Genomic DNA, 22,450 nt, shown 5'->3' on the forward strand with positions numbered 1-22,450 from the left:
ACACACATTCGAATGAGAAAGTTTGAGAAGTTCCACAGAACTGAGGAAAAAATAATCCGATGAATGGTGGGCGGAAGATTAGCCAATGAGAAATTAGAAGTTTGTACAACAATGAAGCTTCTATGTCACCTACAGTGTCCTGCTGGCTTCTGAGGTGGGGGAGGGTCCATCTCGACTGGGATCCTCCGAAATCTTGATGGCTTCCATCATGGCCGCCAGCAGACCGTTGCCGCCCTCACCACGTAGCGCGGGGCCGAAGCACTCTGGCCGGCGAATCAGCAGCCTCACTACCACGTTGGCGTTCTCCTCCACGCTCTCACCTGATTGGACAGAAGGAAACAGTTCAGTATCTCAGATGGGCAATGTTGAGCTGCAAAGCATTATGGGAGCAAAGGACAAAGGCTAGTGTGAAAACAAGGACCGTTGCAGAAGACAGCGAAGCGCAGGAAGTCCAGGTAGCGTTCACCCTCCACAGGGTTCCAGCCGATGTCAGGGTAGCCCTTGGAAACCAGCATGACACAGCTCTGCAGTCCACACCCTGCGAGGTACTGAACCACCTGGGGGAGGGGGGGGGGGGGGGGGGGGTAAGACCAGGGTAATTCTAATGTCTGCCAGTCAGGGTAAAGTTCATTTGACAGGATACTTCAGCTTGTCAGGTGAGCAGCTGCATACATACTGTACGAGGCAGCTCTCTGGGAGTCAGTCTATAAATACAACAAGGGTTTATACAGAGTACTGGCTGGCCTGAATAAAGTTAGTTCTGTTGGGCAGAGGTAGGAGGAGGAGGGCTAAGAAAAGGAGAGAGAGGAGGGGTGAGAGGGAATTAAAGAGAGAAGGAGGGAGAGTGAGAGAGAGTGGGAGGGACAGAGAGAGAAAGAAGAATAGCGTAAAAAAGAGAGAGAGTGAGAGAGAGCTACAGTACCTTCTCCAGGTCAGGCTCCCTGAGGGCCAGAGCCAGCTCATTGTTATCCATCACTGATGCTGCAGCTACATCCAGGGGGGTCGAACCTCGCATGGAGGGGGAGGCTAGGAGGAGGAGGGGGCCAAGGGAGAGGAGGGGGCCAGGAAAGGAGGAGAGGGAGTGGAGGGGAGCAGAGGGCAAAGGCGATGGGGGGGGGGGGGGGGGCGGCATGCAGAAGAGGGGAGAGGAAAGGAGAGAAGAATAGGGAGGAAAGGAGTAGGAGATGTAGAGGGCAGCAGAGTTGGAAGGTTGAGGATGGGAAAGAGGGATGAGAAGATGGATGAGGAGACGTGCAGGAAACACAGAGATACAGAATAATCAGGAACCCTCGACTGACTTTAGAACTGCATGCATCACCACACAGCTGCAGGCGTAAATAAAGATCACACCATAGTTTATGCTCTGTGTACCAATGTAATGCACTGTCTCTGTGCCTGCAGAATGATAGAAGACACTTATATTCTAGGGTGAGCTCAACTGCCAGTAAAGGTCTAATAGACGTCAAAGTACCGAAGATCTCATCACAGTGAAATACAAAAACAATAAAAACCCAATGGAAACATGCGCTTACCGAGGCCGACACTGCTGTTTTCCAGCAGGTAACTGAGGTGGTCGAACATGGCTTTTTGGTTTTGTCTACTGATGCGACAGAAGTAGCAAAGAAAACGACAGCAGTTGGCCACCATCTTAGGAAATGTGATTTCCTTAACAGAAGTGATAGAGAATTCGCACACTATTACTGGTTGTGTCAGGGTTACGTGGCTGTCACACATCACACACAGACGGTTGCACTGAGGCCCTCATGAAAAGGATGAGAGGTAGAATGCTAGTCACTGTTTCTAACAAGTTTATACATCAAAGACAGCTTAACTCAAGTCAATTAGATCTAAAATGGCGGCAAACATATCCCATACAAATGCCAAATGTATTACACAGTAGTACAACAGTGTAACTAAGGAGTAAATAAGTGATTTAGTATGTGAATGGCTGTCAGATAATGGGTTGGTTAGTTGCTTAGTTCAAGTTGGTAGTTAGTCAGTTAGCTCGTTTATGAGTTTGTTACCTTGGACTCTCCTCCACTGAGCACATTGACCATGACCTCCATGACCGTCTCGTGCATTCCTAGGGCCCTCATCAGGTTAGGGTGCTGGTAGAACACCTTGTTGTTCATGATGTCACTGAGGAGAAACACACTGGCTTATACACCGCCCTCTTGGTTGCTTATACCCAAGCAGACCTGGGGTCTGCAGTAAACAGCAGGCGTGTCTGTGTTTAGTTCTCTCCTCACCCCAGGCCCCTGATCATGAGCTTCTCCTCCTCTCGACCCATGCGGACAGACAGCAGGGACCTGATCTGGCCCAGAGACACCAGCAGCTTGATGGTGTCCTCCACTGACACTGAGTTGATGGTGTAGGTCTTGGGCAGCGCCCTCACCTGGCCACCTGGAGAGGTTCAGCCAAGGTTAGGACAGTTTGGTCTTCTAAACACAGCTAGCCCAAGCTTTACATGGTATACCCTCTGCAGGGTTGGGTGAGCTTGTTTCGTATCTGAGCGTACCAATGCCATCGTACTGGCGATGCAGCAGGACAAACATGGCTCTGACCAGCTCTGGATCCTCGATGACAGACTCCTGCGCCCAGCGTACCATGGTCTCTGAGATGAGCTGCTGGAGGGTACCTGGAGGACACACACACATGTACGACCCGTCACAAACACATTCACACACATACACACTCACGCAAACACACACACAGACACACACACATGTGGCACATCTACTGGGGAGCTTGTTTTGCTTGTGCTTGTTCCTTAAGGTGGCAGGTTGTGCTTGTTCCTTAAGGTGGCAGGTTGTGCTTGTTCCTTAAGGTGGCAGGTTGTGCTTGTTCCTTAAGGTGGCAGGTTGTGCTTGTTCCTTAAGGTGGCAGGTTGTGCTTGTTCCTTAAGGTGACAGGTTGTGCTTGTTCCTTAAGGTGACAGGTTGTGAGCTACTCATGAGGAAAACAATGTTGAAAAAGGCTCAAGTGAAATGGAATAGTCATCCGAAAACTGAATTATTGAATTACAGTGTTCCGAGTGTGAAAAAAAACAAGAACACTAGAACTAGGTGTACTGTGTCGAGGACACTGTTGTCATAATGAGGTCAGTGTATTCTGCTGTGTTGCTCCCTGCTCCCAGCCTCTCCCACAGGAAGACAGGAGGGAAGGACGGGCTTACTGGGCTTCTTGGCTTGTTTTTTCTTGGGCAGGTCGGACATTTTCCTCCTCAAGTAGGCCACCTTCTCCACGAGGGAGATCAGTCGGCCCCGGATGGTGAAGTCACTGTCGCTTTCGCTCGCCCGGTCATCATCCATCTCTATACCTGCGCAACACAACACACACACAGGACACAGAGTTACCTCCTGAGGAGAAGCGAGTGTGTGTGTGCGTGTGTATATGTGGGAGGGTCTCCTTTGGTGACCAGATCATCAAATATAATGAAGTTGATTTAATTAGGATGTGTGCAGTTGATTACTGAAAGGATAATGAGGAGATGATGCGCAGTCATGAAGTGACTCGAGTCACCATCAAGGAGATGGCTGGAAATCGGCTGGACCAGCATTACCACAGTGAATCATGAGGTCTTCATGGAAGTCCAGTAGCTGTTCTCTGATGTCTTCTGGACATGGACACTCCTGCTTCTCCTCCTTAAAGTTCAGCAGCATGTTGATCTACAGGGAGGAGCATGAAAAAAAAAAATTCAGTTTCAGTACAGCTGCATGATAAACTCCTCTCTAACCTCTCTCCCTCTCTCACCCTGCCCCCTCCCTACCTTTTCCTCTCCTATCCTCCCTCCCCTGCTCTCCTCTGTCAAGGTTCCCTTCCTGCTGTACCTGTTCCTGTGGGGGGGATCTGAACTCTTTGGTCTTGCGGGCGGTCAGGGCGGCAGACATGTTGAGAGCCTGCATGACCTCGTTGTAGCGGAAACGCTGGTTGTCCTGGAGATGGGCCACAAAGTCGTCAGAGAATGCCACCACCGCCTCGATGCGATGCCTCACCTGACAGTCACACAGGTACTGGAGCAGGTGGCACATCTGGAGACACACGCACATCCGGCACACCAACACACACACACACACACACACACACACACACTGGTGAGGAGGGAGGTCATTAGTGAACTCAAGTGTGACTGCGCTGCAGTACGTGAGAAGACTTTCCTACCTGGAGTTTGACAGGCTCTGGTAGCTTCATCTGCAGAAGGCCCTCCTTGGGCACCTTGATCCCCCCATCCTCCCCCCCGACCCCCTCCCCCCGCGCCTCCACCTTGCTGCCCTCCTTCTCAGGCTTCTCCGGGGGCCCGTCACCCCCTTCGGAGAACACGCTGGGTTCTATCAGCTGCAGGATGTTCTTCAGGTCCCCGTTGTGGAACACGCCCATGATGAGGAGCGTGTAGAACAGTTTAATGAGCGGGACAAACAGGAACTCAGTGCTGCCCCCTATGGGATCCCGGACGTGCAGGCTGCCCTCCCTCACCGCCTCCGTCAGCATCTCGATCGTCTTCGTCTTCAGGATGTCCAACGGAAACTCGGGGCTGTTCTGGAAACAGTCCCCGCCCCCGCCCCCTCCCGAGCCCGCCGCCCCGCACAGGAAGCTCGGCGAGGAGAAGTGCATCCTGGGCCGCAGCGAGGTGCTGAGGCCGATACCCGGGAGGCCGTGCTTCTTCTTCTCGTCCGGGAACAGCGTGATGCTCTTGGTCTCGTCCGTCATGGGCACGATGTACTCGTTGTTCATCATGAGCCGGGCCGTGGCGTAGGTGCTGAGGTGGATGTCGATGAGCAGATCGTAGTAGCCCGTCCGCAGCAGGCCAGGCATGTACTTGTTGTCGATGGCGTACAGGAGCTGAGCCTCGTCCACGTGGCTGCAGAGGGCGTGGGCCACGCGGTTGTTGCCCAGGGCGCACACGGCCGAGTAGAGGCGCAGGGTGTGGTAGTGGAACTTCAGCAGCTCCTTCTGCTCCGTCAGCTCCAAGATGTCCACCGACCTGGACACACACACACACACACACGTAAACGCGAGCGCATTTCAGTGCGGGCAGGCAAACGTGTCCACGAGACGCAGCCCCCATCTTTTCCGTCGACGGACCGATGAGTGAAACACAAGGCCGGAGCGAGCAGCGTACCTGTTCTCCTCGGGGATGTGCAGGGACATGAACTGGAGCGGCTCGGAACACTGCACCAGCCAGCCGTGACGGTCGTTGACGCGCGACACCTCCACCTTCAGGAAGTGGTTGGGGACGCGGCTCCAGAGGACGGGGGTCAGGAACTGGATGTGCAGCCTGGGGGGGCACTGGGGGGTGGCATTCTTCCTCTCACTCTTAAACAGCCCTGCCGACAAGGGCATCACGTTCTGGCAGCACAGACACAGATATACTGAGCTGGTATAGAGAGAGAGGGCAAGGCATTTTGCTGCAAATTCTGTCTGAGGGATGAAGGTCAGAGAGTTGGTTTTTATAGAGAACACAGAGAAAACACAGACATGGGAAACAATAGCTGGTTTCAGAAAAGCAAGGTGAAGAGTACAAAGGGCAGTCCTTGGAAATGATGAGATATACACTATGGTGCTGACAGCTTCCCTCCTGGTCAAAGCAAGGCAAAGATTGGGAAACACTGCAACACTAGAATCAATATAAATCAATGTAGTAGTAAGTAGATATCAATAGATTGGATAATGTAAAACATTTATAATGTATGCCATCTATAAGGTAACGTAAAGTAAGACTTGACGATTAATTTATGCCAATGGTAAATCCTTCCATTTCTCCCTCAACAGACAAGCAGATAGTCCCAGACAGGAAGACAGTAAGAGAGTAGCTTTCAGTGCAGCTTTTCAGTACGTGAGACCAGTGGAAAAGGGGAGTGAGGCAAACAGCTCGTCTCTTCAGTTGGTGCGAGGTCCTCCTCGTTCTCTGTTCCTCCAACACCTCCCGTACTCTGAGGCTGGCCTAGAAAGCTGTGGCTCTATTCTGTCACCATCTGGGTGTGTTTGTGTGGGAGTGGATCCTCACCTTCATGCGTCCCAGTTCAAACTGAAAGATGTTAGGGCTGGTGGCCTGAGCGAACACAGCAGGAAACAGCTTGGTACTGGGCTCCACCTGGAGAGGGAGAGCGAGGGAGAGAGAGGGAGAGAGACAGAGAGACAGAGAAAGAAAGAGAGAGAGGGAGGGAGGGAGGGAGGGAGGGAGGGAGGGAGGGAGGGAGGGAGGGACGGAGGGAGGGAGGGAGGGAGGGAGGGAGGGAGGGAGGGAGGGGGAGACACCTTCAGTGAGGCCCTGTTCTAACCCACTGTGCTACTTGCTGGTGACTGTGCTGTGTACTTCACCTGGTAGTAGGTACTGAGCTCCTTGCCATTGGCAGTGAAGGAGAGCAGTCCGTTAGCAGAGTCCACCACACAGCCGATCTCCAGGCCGTTGTTGTTCCTGCCCTGCCCTGGACTGGTGCTCTCCCCTGCCCACACCATGTAGCAGTTACTGCGCTTTATACTGGACAGGAGAGGACACACAAGGTTTTTTTTTTATTTTATCAATGATTCGGAGAGTTATTCAGACAGACCAACCCTGCGGGGAGCACTCCAGCTCATACTGACCTCTCGTGAACTTTGCCCTTCTCGTCTCCCAGGGTAACGGTAACAGTGCGGACCTTGTCCAGCTCAAAAGCCGTGTCGTGCTGGTGGAAGTCCGAAGTGACCCAGCCGACCCACACACTGGACGGCTCCTGGCCCGGGAAGATGCGCACAGAGTAGTAGTACTGGGGAGACACACACACACACAGTTAATATACACAGTCAGAAGTAGGGAGTGGGATTCTTTTAATGCCGTACGTGTACGTGTATGTGTATGTGTGTGTGTGTGTGTGTGTGTGTGTGTGTGTGTGTGTGTGTGTGTGTGTGTGTGCATGAACACGTCTCACAGTGGAAGTCTGCATGAGGTACTCATAGTCGAGACAGCCGGGTGGAGGAGGTGCTGCTGTTGTCTGGCTTGGTCCTCTTCAGCATGAACCTGCCATGACCAAGGACAGATGCTTTCTGGCTTAGTGCGAGGTGTACTACTAACATCAAGTAGGGTTAGGATTCACACAGTTAATACATCTTACTGGGGCAAAGTACAGTACGTCATGTATGCCTGGGCATGGGGTAAGGAGGGAGTCTCCCAGGGGTATAGCTGTGGAGAGTTCTGAGTCCAGACTGGGTGTGTGTCTCCTTACCTCTGTTTCAGTTTGGAGGGCTTCTCCTGGGCATAGTCTTTGTGATTGTTGAACTCGTCCTTCTCCGGCCCGTTGGAGCCCATGTGACCATGGGCCGACTTCATCAGGACCTCGAAGTCAGACACCGTTTCAAAGTCCTCCAGCTCCTTCTTGGGAGAGAAGATGCCTCCGTCGGCTGGTAGTGTCCCGCCGGGCGACTTGGCGAAGGCCTCGGCACACTCGATAGGCATGCTGAGGCGGTAGAACACTATGTCTGTGTTGCTGTTCTGGGAGCCGAATGACCTCTGGGTGACCTTGAGGCACGGCGGGATCTCCACGGTGCCGTCGATCCTTGTGACCTTTAAGCCACAGGGAGGTAACAAAAGGTGGATGAGTCATAGGGTCAGGAAGAGGTCATGTTGGGGTCATGGTGGGAGTACCTCTGTATGTGAATATGTGTTCATTCATCGTCAAACCCTTGTCATACTTAAAACTAAGATTGGCTGGAAACCTGAAAATCCCTCTGTCATGGGTAGTGGTGAGTAGTTCAGCAGGTGTTAATGATCTTGTTTGTTTTGGGTCAGTCTCACCTCGATGTGTTCGTGGTTGTGTGGTACGGGTATGAACTGAGGCAGCCTCTTGCTGAGCCACATGGTCAGATCCCGGTTCATGTTGACGGCAAACGGTTCGTAGCCCTCCTGCAGTCCGCATATGGTGAAGTATTTGAGCGTGCTCACATCCTTGCCAAAGTTCATGCGGCCCACCTGACACACACCCAGACTGCACACTGGGATGAAACCTGGGAAAGGGAGTAAGGGACATCATCATCATCATCATCACCACCATCATCTTCATCATCACAGTCATCACCTTACCATGGTTACCATGACAGTTACGGTAGGTCAAAATATGGATGTGCATTTGTATTGACCTTGATTCTTGTGTTTTTCCTAAAATAAAACCCCTCTGGAGTTCTCCTACTCTGACCAGTAGATGGCTCTGAAGTTCACTTGTTTCACCTGCAACTTGACAGGCTGCTGATGACCCTGATAAAACACTCCAAATTGGCTCATTAGCTGTATCACATCTATTTAATTAACGCCCTCTCTGTCATAAACTCTATCTAATCACATGGTCCCACTTCCCACTTCCTGGTTGTGTGTCTGTCTGTTACCGTTGGAGCATATCAGACCGGGCCAGGTGGATTGTGGGATTGTGGATTGCGCTTGTGCCCAATCAGCAGTGCGACTCTTACAGCACTGCTAGTCTGCTTAGCCCTGCCTCTAAGCTAGCCTCTGACCATGCAATGTTTGTGTATTTGACAGTTTGTGTGGGTGTGTGCGTGTGTGTTGTACTTGTGGTACACAGCCACAGGCCCCTCTGGTCTGGCTAAAATACTGTGTCAGGAGGCAAGCCAGTGGAACTAATAGTCACGGAGGTTTAGAGAAGTACAAATGGTGCTGTCATTGGTGACATAACATTGAGGTTAATGGTTAGTTGAAGTGTTGCCAAACCTAAATTCTTTCTGATCTTAGTCGGGGGCCTTTTTGGACCGGAAACTTTATTTGAACGGGACTCAACAGGATTACAGTAATACAGATTAAATGAGAGAAAAATAGAGTTGAAGCACAGACCTTCCCAGACTTCAAAGTCCTTGAAGGCCAGTTCAGACCCTGAGTCATCCAGTAAGACCTCTCCATTGTGGGTGAACATCATGGTCTGTTCGTTCATGTCCACCATGCAGCCCACTACGTCACCTGACTGCCACAACCTCCCAAAGTGCTCATTCCCCTGGTGCCACCGCTGGGCCTGAGCAAAGCAAACAGGATACACACACACATCACCAGTATACCTGTATATACTGTACTGACACACTCTCCTCTCTCTCTCTCTAGATATCACACACTTGCAAACACACACAGACAAGCAAAATTCACACACACACACACAGACTCTCCTCATCTCTCCAGCTTCCTCTCTACTGTTCATAAATAGCTGTTGTCACCACCTGCAGTGCTTGACAGTGTGAGTCACCTCGGCCCTCGCCTCCTGCCCACTCACAGAATGACAGCCTTCACACCAGCCTGACTAACCACCAGCTCAGTCACCCACCCTGGCCACGGCAGACAGCATGGAGGAGCACAGTTTCACACAATTCTTCCTAAGCAGCTGCAGGGGGCTCCAAGTGCGTCTAGGGAGAGTCTATGCATAGATAATACCTTCATGTTCTCGCTAAGGAATGTCTTAAAGATGGTCAACTCGTGGCAGACTCTCAAAAGTATCACAATCAGGGTGGCTCAGTTGTGTTCATTCGCTCTAACAGCAGCAACAACAGTAGGACAGATTACACAGTGTGAACTGGTGATGTTACCTTGAAGCCGTCGAATACGAAGGCGTGCTCGTCGGAGCCCAGTTCCTGGTCGGGCAGACAGCCAGGCCGTGCCCAGCCCACCCTCATCTCCCCTGACGTCACCACCTCAAACTCAAAGTACCACCTCCCGGCGTTCACACTGTAGGGTTTCTCCGCACGGAAGATACGGAAACGCTCGGCGGACATGTTGCTCAAGTCTGCTCTGGCTGCTGGAGAGAGAGAGAGAGAGAGAGAGAGAGAGAGAGAGAGAGAGAGAGAGAGAGAGAGAGAGAGAGAGAGGAGAGTGATAGAGAGTGATAATAGGAGAGAGAAGAGAGAGAGAGAGAGAGAGAGAGAGAGAGAGAGAGAGAGAGAGAGAGAGAGAGAGAGAGAGAGAGAGAGAGAGAGAGAGAGAGAGAGAGAGAGAGAGAGAGAGAGAGAGAGAGAGAGAGAGAGAGAGAGAGAGGAGAGAATGAAGGATGTATAACAGTATGCTGGCGGTGTGATCTGAGGATTGCTTTGAGACCTTGCTGGTGAAGAAGTATAGAAGTCAATTTATTCCCTGTGGGTTGATGGGAAAAGAAAACATCAAGAGGGCCAACTGACAAAGTGTTTTTCAAAATGCGTAGTTTATTGGCAGTTTTGCCTTGCTCAGCATCCGTCAGAAGAGGCAGCTCTTGCTGGGCTAACCCTGGCAGCTAGCTGCTAGCGGAAGGTAAACAACTGTCCAGGTGATTCATGGTGTGGTGCTTGCACAGCTAAGTCACCCATGCAGGCCCACTACAGCTATAAATTCAATCACACCAGGAAAAGAAAAAAAACTATCCAGTTTAAAAACTGTGTCATAAAGAATTCTAAAGAATAGTGCATGAACTGTCTTGGATTACACGGAGCTGTTGCAAAGAAGACAAGTGTTTGTGTGTGTGGTGAGTGAGTGAGTGACCATACCATGGTCCTGGTCAGGGGCCTCCAGGTTGTACCCGTAGCCCAGCAGAGTGCGTACGGCCTCCCGCAGACTATCCTTGTTGGACTTCTTGGTTCTCTCGTCCAGCAGGGCATAGGGAACCAGACGTGGGTTCCTCCGGTTCTTCACATCCTTCACCAGGGAGGAGGAGGTTAGTCAGGAAATGGTGACAGGAAGTTGTTTTTCTACCGCAAGGATAGGGTAATTTCACAGGTCAGACACACACTGTATTACAAATGTACTGCTTTGTACTATGTATTGTGATCTAAGGAGATTACAATCAATTTCAAGGGAATCTATTTCAAAAATAAAAACAAACATTTGCCATATCAGTGACTATGTGTAAGGATGTACCCGACGGGGTTGGATCCAAGCACAGATTTATTTGAATGGTCGGACAGGCAAAGATCGGTACACGGTAGACAGGGCAATACAGGAGATCCAAAACGGAGTAGGACAACTAGCTCAGGTCAGTAACAGTAGACGTATTCTTAACAAGGCTCGGGCTGAACTGGAAAACAAGATCAAGACTTCGCACCGGACAACCCACAAACAGACACTTAAATACTAATACTAAACAAGACACAGGTGTAGCCGATTGTCTTAATATTCCGGGGATGCCGAGCATGGCAGCCAATTACCAGCTGCAGAAGGCTCTGGCATTACAGTATGCATGGTAGTGATTTTGTTACTGTGTACATTTTTGATCATTCAAATACAGACTTGTTCTGATGACAGAAGTATCAAGAGTCCTTTGTTGCAAATAACCTAGACCCATTTCAGATGTCCAAATGCAAAAACACAAGAATTTACATTTTGGGACAGGTCAAATTCAGTTTGGAATGGTTAATTTTGCACTTTGGGATGGTACTGGGACCATGAGGAAAAAAGTTAGTTGTGAGCCCTGCACAGGACACACCTGCTCCATAACATGCTAAGATCCTGCCAACATATCTCAGCTGCAGGAACAAAGCAGAGTGTGCTGTCAGACAGGTTTCACAGCCAGGATTATGGTGGAGCGTCTGCATTAGCGAGTGTGCTAACCCCTGCCATGAATAACCCTGGCAGTGTTAATCCTACAGCTAGCTTGCTCCCTCTCCATTCACCACCCTTCATTTTCTTCCCCCTCCCACCCAGACGAGAACTGTGTACTGTATGTAATACTGCAGCACAGTTGGGTACTATGCTGTTGTACTGTCTACCCAGGGGTACAGGAATTGTAAAGACATTTGAGAGACGTCTAAGACCAAGAGTGCCTATTAAAATGTCTGTCATTTTTTGTTTATAACTGGGATAAAGACAGCGTAAGGCATACACACGTGCACACACATTGACCGCCCCCTCACCATACACACACACACACACATACACACATCACACACACACACCTGTTGGATGCCGTAGGTCCAGCCCTGGCGGATGCGGTCCCTGGCCCAGACGTTGTGGGCATTCTCCGCCAGCTTGTCCACCATGGCCTCCTGTGTGGAGGCCAGCTTGATGTGGCTCAAGTCCATGGGGGCCGGCTTGTAGCCACTGGACAGCTCGTAGCTGGCCCGGAGAGAGAGGAAAGACAACCGGTTTACATATTCTGAAAATGCATCCTGTTGACCTTCCTTCCGACAAGCTGACTGGGGTTGTTTCCCCTCCAGCCATACTATAAAACACTGCAAAATATTGTAACAGTAGCATACTGTAACATACTGATCTTGTGGGATGAACTGTAAGATGTTAGTGGACAGGGGACTTACGTAGGGGACAGTTTGAGGTTATTGACCTTCTCAACAGCATGTTCATCAGCCAGGCCAACATGGCAACCCAGAGCCAGGAGAGTCCTGTGGAAACACACACACGTACAGGTTTGAGGAGTGGGTATACAGTAAGAGAATACTGATCTTCGGACTGTGACCAGTGAAGGGAGGTGAAGTGATGGATTGGTCATTAGAACTCAAAGAGAGTGGAACAGTGCTATTTCTCTCTTCAGCAGCAGCATTACATTATCTTTGACACAGTGTACAGTATATCTGTATGGTCAGTTAGACTGGTCCATCAGGACTCATAAGCATCCAGTATGGAATAGACTCTAAAATCCATGTGGAGAAAACCTCCAACAAACCACAGAAGAATTTATGAGTCCTAAACATGAAAACACATAAACACTACTTTTTAGCATGTCCTCTTTTATAAGGGATAATGAGCAGAAAGAGAGAGACTCAAGTACTTGAATATTCTGGTCATGGAAAACCCTTTTTGCAGTTAGATAGCCCTTTGTGTCTGTCTCATCACAGCCCAGCACTTCAATCTTACTCTCCCTCCTCGACTTATGGAATTAATTAAACTAACATCGTCATTCCCTGAAGGTTTCAAATGACTTGTGGAATTGGCTATGGGTAGTCTTGGAGAAAAATAACTGTCAGGAGAGGCTGATATTCAGTTGATGGAAAGCCACAGCAGGTATTGAAAATCCTTTTGCCTGTCACAAACTGCTCATCGATCACAAGAACGTGCCAGATGGAAACAGAGATCAAGTAATGTGATGTGTGTATCAGCGTGGCTGGCGGCAGGGTGGATATCCTTACACATTAATCCATGTGTCATCTTGAACTTGAATCCATGGTTTTAATAGACCAATCAGATGTTCTCATAATAGCATCTCTCTGTTTAAATGGACATGATTCCAGGATCACAAAGACATATCTACCAAGGATAAGATCCCTGGTCTTGAACCTGCATCAGATCAACTTTGGGTCAGATCTAAGGGAGTTAGCAGTTAGCAGTTAAAGCTAGGACCATGCAGGCTGCTACCACAGGATTGGATTAGAACTGGGCCAAATGGACCTGTGTGGCTCAGAACCAAGTGTACTAATAGGGGACCAGAAGCAGACCTACTTGAGTGTCTCTAAGGACATCTGCAGGTTGTAGCTCCTCTCCTGCTCGGGCAGCTTGGAGAACTCCACCAGACATGGGTGCTGCCGCTTATTGTCATCTCGCACCTGGAGGAACCACACAGGAGCAGGATCGGCATGACACAGCATGTGGGCTTCTAACGTGCGCATTGTCAGTCACACCACAACGAGATCATATCATACCATATTCATTTAGTCAGTCAGTCAGTCTGTCTCTCTGTCTGTCTGACTGATTGCCTGTCTGTCTGCTTGCCTGTCTGCCTGTCAGGTTGATTGGCTTGCTGCGTGCAGCAGCACCTCAAGTGGGACTGCTTTCCCACTTCCCAGCCCTGTGATTCTTATTAACATAGAGCTGGAGCAGCTTGTGTGGGCGTGTGTTACTCACAGCTCCATAGGTCCAGCCTAGTTCAATCTTGTTCATGACCCACAGTTCATGGATGTTCTCAGCCAGCTTCTCTCTGATCCTTTCCAGGTGGGGAGGCAACACAATCTACACGTACACATACAGTACACACACACACACACGCATACACACACACATGGATACACACAGGATATCAATGCACTCTCTTGTATCACATTGTATCACACATCAGACAGGGAGCAGGAGTCTTCACCTGGCTGGTGTCTACAGGTGTGGGGGTGAAGGCAGCCTGGGACAGCGTGACAGTGGGCCCCAGGAGATCCCTGGTGCCAGCGTGGTCCTGCTTATACTCTTGGCTGTGCTCCACCCTCAGCTTCTCTCTGGGGAGCACCGCCTCAAAGCAGGGCGCGTAGCCCGGAGGAGGCAGGAACTTGAACTCTCCATGGCGACCGCCCAACAGGAAACGTACCCTGGAGATTGAGGGAGAAGGAGTTTCTGATCAAGTACTTCTATCTGGGGCAGAGGGGAGGGGGGGAGGCATATGTTTCAGAAAAGCAACATATGTCCAACAGAACCAGGCTGGTTCCAAACCAGTTCCTACACCTCAGACTTTGGCTTGAGGGATACAGTGCTTGAAGCAATCAATACTAAAACAATTATATCCTTGCTGCAGGGTGCATGAGTGATTGCATTATGATAGAATTGAGGCCATTCATAGCAGCCTGTCCTCTCTGGAGCAAAACGCCCTTACTCAGACATAAATAATCGAACAACGATTGTCCTGAGAGGCGAGCAGTGAGTGACTACTTTGTCCTGATGGCAAGATTCCATTTGAGTGATTTACAGTAGCTAGCAGCAAGGCTGCTATCTGCACTTTCTGGCTTCCACACAAATGTTCTGGTAGTGGCCTTACCACCATTTTATTTATACCTTTAAGAGATGCAATTCACACACAAACATTTCACTTAAGGCACAATTGGTGAGTTATTGAGGTGTTTGTTTAAAGAGTTCAAAGCAATACTAATGCAATGCAAAGCTTATTGCATTTTAATGTCCTCGGTGGCAAATAAAATTACATTGATGGATTGCCACTTGTGGTGCATTATATTTTCCAGTGCCCATTGGTATTCCACATATTTGCAGGTCTACAAAATGATTCAGGAGGCGATATTGAGTTTCTTCTAGACAAGTACACAGTTAAACATTGTTCTTACAATCATCGTGCTTATACTTATCCAGATGTTTATAGATTGACATAAGTGTTTATGAGACAGTTTTTATCAGGTATGGGTAGGCATGGATCCACACAGGAAGAGGTGGAAGAGTGCATACTTGACCCCAGCCGAGAAGCTGGCCACGGGGAAGAAAAGGCCATCAGAGTTGAAGTTCTCAAACATGCCCTGGACGGGCTGGCCGTTGATCCGAAAGGAGATACTGGGCACGCTCAGATCCAGGCAGCAGCTCACCACGTCCTCCACCTTCAGCAGATGCTGATTGGGCGAGCTGACTGTCCGCGCTATGCAGCCTGTGGGTGAGAGGGAGGTAAGCTTCCACTTCCATCCAGAATAAAGGAGACAGAGCCTTCGCTGCCACAGTGTCACACACATGCACGCACACACACACATGCACACACACACGCACACACACACACACACAGTTCCAGCATCCGTTTCTACAACCCAAGCAGTTCAAAGCTCCACACTTTAGAATAAGTGTGTGTGGGTGTGTGTCTGAACAGACATTTGTGGAGATCCCTTGTCCAAGCCAGGCAGGAGCAGTGTGTTGCTGGCTTAGCAGTAAAACAGAAAGGGAGGTGAGATATAGTCTGGGCCAGCCAGGTCTAAAGAGCCCCGCTGAGGATTTATCTAGCTCTCTTTCCTCTCTGGCTTCTCATCCCCACCACGCACACACACACAATCAATATTCTCCTCCGCTTCAGGGGGGCACACACTCCCAGGGGGCTCCAGTCCTTCTAGCCCCCCACTCCCCCCAAACAAAAAAAAGCCTGCACACAGGAACACTTACTGTACAAATCGACATACCGTAACTATGTTGTAACCATGTCATCGTCACAGTGAGATGTTACTCCTCTCTAAAAACCACTTACCTCCTCACCCCCCATCCTCACTTCCTCTCTTCCACCTCCCCTCCCATCATCTCCCCTGTACTGACTCCCCTCACCCCCTCTCTCCCACCTCCTCTCCCATCATCATCATCCCTTCCTCCTTAACCACTTGCTCCACTTTCCCTACCTCCCACTCATTCTATTGACAACCCCTTTTCCCCTCCTCTTCTCTCTACTCCACTCTTCCCTCTTTCCCACTTCATCTAGCTCATCCTGTCCTTCCCCCACCCTCCTGCCCTCTGTGGTTTCCTTCCTTCTCAGAGAACCTTTCCACATCATTGAGCTGCACACATTTTTAATAGTGCTGAAACAGAATGGTCAAAACCATCCAATTGAATATAACGATTTCACCACAGAAGAAAAAAAAACGAGTGTGTTTACAGTGGCACGCTTTATTTAGAAACACCATCTCTTTCTCTCTCTGTCTCTCTCTCTCTCTCTCTCTCTTTCTCTCTCTCTCTCTGTCTGTCTCTCTATCTCTCTCTTGCTCTCATTCTCTCTCCCTCTTTCTCCATTCCTTTCTTTTGGCCTGGGTGTATTATCTCCCCTCACACCAGCCTACTATGCAGGGATTATCCACAGGCAGCCGTGTGTTTAGGGATTAGCCAATCATAACACTGCTATAGCACCTCTCCGTCAGAGCCTCCCAAGACCTCTGTGCTGAGCACACAGCATCTGAACCTTCAGTCTGCGCTCAAGGAAGAGGAGCGTTCAGTGGACTAGGAGCTCAGTGACATAACACAAAAAACTGCTGGGATGGGAGATATTTCCACTGACACCAAATCAATGGAATTGGATACACAGCAGACTGAAGACTTCGACAGCTCAATAATACTGAACTTGATACAACCTTAATTTAGATTTTCTTATGGGAGTTAGGGAGTCTAGGAAAATTGGGGTTAAGTTCCAGTTCAACTCCATTTATTTTAATAACACAAGCAAATCATATCAAATGTAACATTTGTAGTAAACACAATGGCATTTTACTCGCATTTAAATGCAGCATCTTAATGTAACCCACCATGTTATATAGAAAACAGAATGGACCTTCTCCACCACCATTCTCACCGGACCAGAGGTGCAGGCCGTCGAACCCGTAGGAGTAGAGGTCGTCCCCCACACCGTTGCCGCCCCAGCCCTCCCCGCCCCCCGGGTACGGGGCATAGCCGTCAGTGGTGGCCCAGCCCACTCGCAGGTGTGTGGCCTCCGCTGTCACAAACGACAACACCTGGTCCACGATGAGTTCATAGTACCACTTCCTGTACTGGGCGGAGCCTTCACTCACCCCCAGGAAGATGTTGGGCCTCATGCTGTGATTGGATGAGAAAGAGAGAGGGAGGGAAGATGGGTGAGTGGCCGAGAAAGAGAGAGAAAGAGAGAGAGAGAGAGAGAGAGAGAGAGAGAGAGAGATTGAATGTGAGAGGGAGGAAAATGAGAGAATATGGGGAAAAAGCGACCCCAAGGAAGAAAGGAAACAAGGGGTTAGAGTGCATGAGTGGCTCCCAGCCGGACAGCCTCTACTATAGCCTTTCTAATCAGGTCAATACAGGTTGGCTGTACTGTATAGAGTGAGTGGCAGAGTGATTAACCTCCTGCCCCGGTCCTTTCCTTCCCGGGGGGCTTACACTGAGAGGGGAGGGGGGCAGAGGGGCAGGTTTAGCAGCCATGTCGGCAGAATGTGTAAGTGTGTGTGTGTGTGTGTGTACCTGCTAACATGGTTGACCAGGCGTGTCTGCAGCAGCAGGTCTCGTCCAGGGAGCAGGTTGTCACAGATCAGGTGCTGGTTGGAGCGCACCGCCACGCCATGGCACACACACAGAGAGCACAGCACATCCAGCACCTGACAGACAAGCAGCACAGTGTTACCTCCTGAACACAGACATACACACACACATACGCACACACACGCACACATACAGAACATATACACGTACACAAACATGCACCCCTTACACACACACACATACACACTCACCTCACGCATACGCTCACACAGCTGTGCTCCTTCAGAATCTGACCTTGTGGTTGCGTCCATGTTTGTCCAGGAGGGAGATGATGGACTTGATGTGTCCTTCCTTGATGATGTTCAGGGCTTCAGGACTCTCCACCAGCACACAGTGAAGAACCTCCAGAATCCCTGCAGAACCACCGCATGGGAAAGAAACAATCCAAACAATTCAACATCCACTCCATCCTCTCCACCCCAACATCCTTACCATCCTCTGCACCCCTGCTTGTTTTTTGGATCCAGTTAGTTTGTTTGTTGAGGCATTTGAAAGATGAGTAGGTTTGTGTTTGTGTGTGTGTGTGTGAATCACCCTAACTTCAAACAGTTATTTATTCTCCCCTTATCAGTTTGTGACTCATCCTATTCTATATTCTAAAGCAGCTTCCTCAAACACCAACCAGCCTCTCATCACCACAGGCCCTAGCACCTCTCTCTCTCTCTCTCTCTCTCTCTCTCTCTCTCTCTCTCTCTCTCTCTCGATCTCTCTCACTTCTGGAGTGAAAGGGGCTCAAAATGGGAGTTGGAATACCCTTCTGTATGTGTACCCTTCTGTATGTGTGTGTGTGAGAGAGAGAGAGAGAGAGAGAGAGAGAGAGAGAGAGAGAGAGAGAGAGAGAGAGCTAAAGAGGGAGAGAGATGCAGAGAGAGAGTGAGAATGATCTCACCCTTTACTCCTCTTCAGTAAATTCAAAATCGACACATGTAAACGGTAGGCTAAAAATGTCCAGACCAGAATAGCTTGAGGTCAGGTCTAGCTTGTGTTTGTGTGGGTTTGAAGCCTGTGTTTGGATGTACAGTACATCTCTCAAAGCTGGTGCTGTAGGACTGCTGTAGATCAGAGCCTGGAGTATGCTGGAGTTTCATAATTCAGAGCTTTTGAAGTAAGTGGTAGAATTCTTAACCACCTCCTGTGTAAGAGTTCAGGTGTGTGTGTGAGTATATGTGTGTGTGTGTGTGTGTGTGTGTGTGTGTGTGTGTGTGTGTGTGTGTGTGTGTGTGAGTGTGAGAAGGAGCAGTGCTTCAGCCAAGCATCCTGCTCCTGCACACTCTCAGTACATTCATTCTTTACAGCTGGCAAGGACCGAATATACATTCTCTTTCTTCTTCCCCTCTCTCTCCCTCTCTCCTCACCACCTTCACACTCATCTGTGTAAGGAGGGCAATGGAGACCAGGTAGACGACACAGACTCGTGTTTCCTCCTATCTTTTCTCTCCTTTGCTCTGTTTCTCCCTCTCTCTCTAATCCAGTCCACCTCTCTTTTCATCTCATCCTTCCATCCATTCTCAACAATGTCTCTCTCTCTTTCTCACACATACATTATTGTAATGTACAACCTGGCTTCAGACCAAACAACAGCGATTACACTACTACCCCCGCCTGTAGCATTCTGGGATTGCTACGCTCCTCTCTGGGCACCAGTACTGGACACAGGTGTGGAGTACTGGAATGATCTATGAGGGGTGCTCCTTCTGCATACAGAGCTGTTTGAGTAGCACAAACCCACTGAGCTGATGAGTTCCCCTGGAGGTAGTGATATGATAGAGAGTCCCCTGTCATCCCCCTGGTAGATCCATCCCAGATAATCATCCCACACAAAGCAGCAGTGGAATAAAGTCAGCGTATCCTCTACGAGATCTAGGAGTCTGTCCTTTTCGCCGCACTATCAGTCCCATTGAAGATTGACTTCACAGGCAGATAGACAGATAGACAGTAGTTGCAAACACTGTGCTGCAGTAGAGGCGACTCAGGATTAGACTTGAAGAATTAAATGAATGGTGAGTGAATGTCTAAAGATAAAAGGACAGACAGGTACTGTCGTGTGCATCTGTTGTGTGTCTGATTTTATAGGTGCAGAAGGTGGGCGTAGATCACATGATAGTTGACCTACCAGAAGAGGCCTCCAGCCGCTCCAGTCTGCTAATCAGCAATCCAGAGAGCCGGAAAACTGGGCACAGTTCTTCCTGTTTCCTCTTATCAAGGCAGCTGGGAGAGAAGGAGAAAAGAATGCGATATAAAAATAGTGAAAAATCACAGATGTGTTCTGAACTAAACTATTCCTCTCCAGACAGTATCTGTAGCCTCTCTCTCCCTTGTCTCTCCATCTCTCTCCTCCTCCTTCTCTCTCTCTCTCTCTCTCTCTCTCTCTCTCTCTCTCTCTCTCTCTCTCTCTCTCTCTCTCTCTCTCTCTCTCTCTCTCTCTCTCTCTCCTGCCCTTCTCTCTCTCTCTCTCTCTCTCTCTCTCTCTCTCTCTCTCTCTCTCTCTCTCTCTCTCTCTCTCTCTCTCTCTCTCTCTCCACCTTCGTCCCACTGCTACTGCACTACTCCAGGTAAAATAATGACTCCATATTCTTAGTAGTCATAGTCCTACCATTGTGCTTTCATGTGTGTGTGTGTGTGTGTGTGTGCGCGTTTGTTTGTTTGTTTGTTTGTGTGCCTAAGCCCAGCCAGTGACAGACGACCAGATGCCAGTTTATACAAGTGTTCAGCTACAATTATCTGTAATGTGGCAGAGCCAACCAGAGACTAGGTTGTGCAAACCAGAAACACTCTTATTAAGGAATGTACCGCACTGGTCTAATGTTGTCTAGGTGGTATCTCCCTACTCTGTCATTCCATTCTTTATCTGTCTTCATCCTGTCTTTCATTATCCCTCTGTCTCATTATCTGCCTCCCTCTCCCTCTCCCTCCCTCTTCTCTCCCTCTCTCTCTCTCTCTCCCTCTCTCTCTCTCTCTCTCTCTCTCTCCTCCCCTCTCTCTCTCCTCTCTCTCTTCTCTCTCCTCTCTCTCTCTCTCTCTCTCTCTCTCTCTCTCTCTCTCTCTCTCTCTCTCTCTCTCTCTCTCTCTCTTTCTCTCTCTCGAATGACTGACATGGGGGTGACTATGTAGACCTGGCCCATCCGTGGCCCTGGGTCAGAGAGAGTGTGTTACAGAGAGAGTACACAGGCTGGGGAGCAGCATTAGAATCCCCCTGAGTGTCCAGGCAGGCAGTTCACCCCCCCCCCCCCCCGCCCCGCCCCGGCCTCGGCCTCACCCAGCAGCTCATATAATGAGTTAGGATGGACTTCCAGGCTACGCCGGCCTCCCGGCCCGCCACGTCAGCAAAATGGGCAGCACTGCTGTAGATGTGCAGGCGGTCGATACACTCCAGCACCAGGTTGATCATTCCCTAGTGGGCGGGGGGGGGGGGGGGGGATATTGTCTGTGTCATTTTTAAAACTTATCCAGCACACATACAAAACACACTCACGAACACAGTGAAACACGGGTACAAAGAAAAGAACTACAGTGGTGGACCGCGAATCCCAGACTCCTGGGCTCAAGGCTACCTCTTCCTGGAAGAGGTTCTGTCGGTTCTTCAGCGCTCGCAGCGGTTCTGTTTGTCCTCGTGTTCCAGGTGCTCGTCAGGAGGCTGGAAGTAACCAATAAGATCCTGCAGACTGAGACTGACTGACTCGATTGGCAGATCCAGTGTTGAGGTCTTCCCTTTTTTACTAAGTGTGTCCAAACCCCTGAGAGATAGAGGCAAGGAAGGAGGGACAGAAAGAGAGTTGGAGAGGAAGAGAAGGATGAACAAGAAAGATGTTACCATCTCTCACCTCATTTCATCGTATTGATCTAGAGGGTTCAAGTGATCCAAATTAAGAGGATTTGAAATGGTGCTGTTGGACAGGTACTTTCTCATTATGACTAAAGATGTGGAGCGAGGTTACGACAGTGCTGTGTGTGTGTGTGTGTGCGCGTGCGTGTGTGTACCGAATGAAGCGGTTAAACAGGAACACGGTGCTGCGTATGACGCGGGCGGTGCGAGACTCCTCATGCTGGGAGCGGGAGAGGGTCAGCCCGTCGTCCATGTGGCCCTCATGGTGCATGATGGCCTGAAACAGTCGGGTCAAAACAGGCTGTCAGCTGCATGGGACCTTCAAAACGTCTCGAAACAGGTAGCCAATTCACTTTCAGTCTGGCCTGAAACAGTACGTCAGTTTAATGAGCCAACAGGTCTCAAATACAGCAGCGTGACCCTAGGAATACGAACAGCGTTCCTAGCAGACAGTGAAGCACATTCGAGGACCGTCCACCATGTTGTACCTTCCTCTGCACGCCTCCCATGCGGGCACACTTGGCATCCACAGTCTGGTAGGTGAGCCAGAGACAGGTGTCCACGTGCTGGACGTAGCACACCGAGTCCCCATACTTGATATCAGGAACGCCCATGCCATCCACTTCTTTCTTCAGGGCAAAGTCCAGCTTCTCCTGTGGAGGGGACCAACCAGACAGGGTGAGTTCACTCAGCTGAAGGCTGGGCTGGGTACCGCAGTGCTCGCTCCCCCTGTCTGGGAGAGCTGTTGTCTGCCCCTGTCTTCACTCGCTCTGCTTCTCTTGTTCTCTCACACAACTGTTAACAGTGAACTCTATTACTGCCAAACACAGCCCCTTCTCCCACCGTGTTCTACAACCCACTGGGTCGTGCTGTCTGGCATGACTGGACATGACACTTTGGCATTGTATTACAGCGTTTGAGACGTGAGAATGGTTTGTGTCGGTATGGGTGTGCGTGTG

At 49.9% G+C, this 22,450-nt stretch overlaps 2 protein-coding genes across 2 annotated transcripts in view; one reads left to right on the forward strand and one right to left on the reverse strand.

Annotated features, from left to right (window-relative positions):
- Nucleotides 1–22,450, forward strand: part of rgs7b (regulator of G protein signaling 7b) — a 183,524-nt gene that overhangs the window by 148,026 nt on the left and 13,048 nt on the right. The gene's annotated exons all lie outside the window — the stretch shown is intronic.
- ryr2a (ryanodine receptor 2a (cardiac)) overlaps nucleotides 1–22,450 on the reverse strand; it is an 89,480-nt gene that overhangs the window by 32,280 nt on the left and 34,750 nt on the right. The window contains 39 exon segments of the mRNA XM_062475381.1: nucleotides 134–320; nucleotides 422–557; nucleotides 923–1,026; nucleotides 1,533–1,665; nucleotides 2,025–2,139; nucleotides 2,250–2,403; nucleotides 2,519–2,638; nucleotides 3,176–3,319; nucleotides 3,563–3,668; nucleotides 3,831–4,031; nucleotides 4,162–4,981; nucleotides 5,120–5,346; nucleotides 6,005–6,091; nucleotides 6,319–6,478; nucleotides 6,583–6,743; nucleotides 6,906–6,936; nucleotides 6,938–6,994; nucleotides 7,200–7,537; nucleotides 7,769–7,977; nucleotides 8,813–8,987; nucleotides 9,550–9,758; nucleotides 10,477–10,624; nucleotides 11,881–12,040; nucleotides 12,241–12,324; nucleotides 13,379–13,482; nucleotides 13,781–13,885; nucleotides 14,013–14,229; nucleotides 15,092–15,284; nucleotides 16,953–17,194; nucleotides 17,591–17,724; nucleotides 17,903–18,021; nucleotides 19,782–19,820; nucleotides 19,823–19,876; nucleotides 20,925–20,948; nucleotides 20,951–21,059; nucleotides 21,220–21,260; nucleotides 21,263–21,402; nucleotides 21,647–21,768; nucleotides 21,980–22,144. Coding sequence (XP_062331365.1) covers nucleotides 134–320; nucleotides 422–557; nucleotides 923–1,026; nucleotides 1,533–1,665; nucleotides 2,025–2,139; nucleotides 2,250–2,403; nucleotides 2,519–2,638; nucleotides 3,176–3,319; nucleotides 3,563–3,668; nucleotides 3,831–4,031; nucleotides 4,162–4,981; nucleotides 5,120–5,346; nucleotides 6,005–6,091; nucleotides 6,319–6,478; nucleotides 6,583–6,743; nucleotides 6,906–6,936; nucleotides 6,938–6,994; nucleotides 7,200–7,537; nucleotides 7,769–7,977; nucleotides 8,813–8,987; nucleotides 9,550–9,758; nucleotides 10,477–10,624; nucleotides 11,881–12,040; nucleotides 12,241–12,324; nucleotides 13,379–13,482; nucleotides 13,781–13,885; nucleotides 14,013–14,229; nucleotides 15,092–15,284; nucleotides 16,953–17,194; nucleotides 17,591–17,724; nucleotides 17,903–18,021; nucleotides 19,782–19,820; nucleotides 19,823–19,876; nucleotides 20,925–20,948; nucleotides 20,951–21,059; nucleotides 21,220–21,260; nucleotides 21,263–21,402; nucleotides 21,647–21,768; nucleotides 21,980–22,144 — 6,074 coding nt within the window.

Source organism: Osmerus eperlanus, chromosome 12 (genome assembly GCF_963692335.1).
Source record: "Osmerus eperlanus chromosome 12, fOsmEpe2.1, whole genome shotgun sequence".
In the NCBI taxonomy this organism is placed as follows: Eukaryota; Metazoa; Chordata; class Actinopteri; order Osmeriformes; family Osmeridae; genus Osmerus; species Osmerus eperlanus.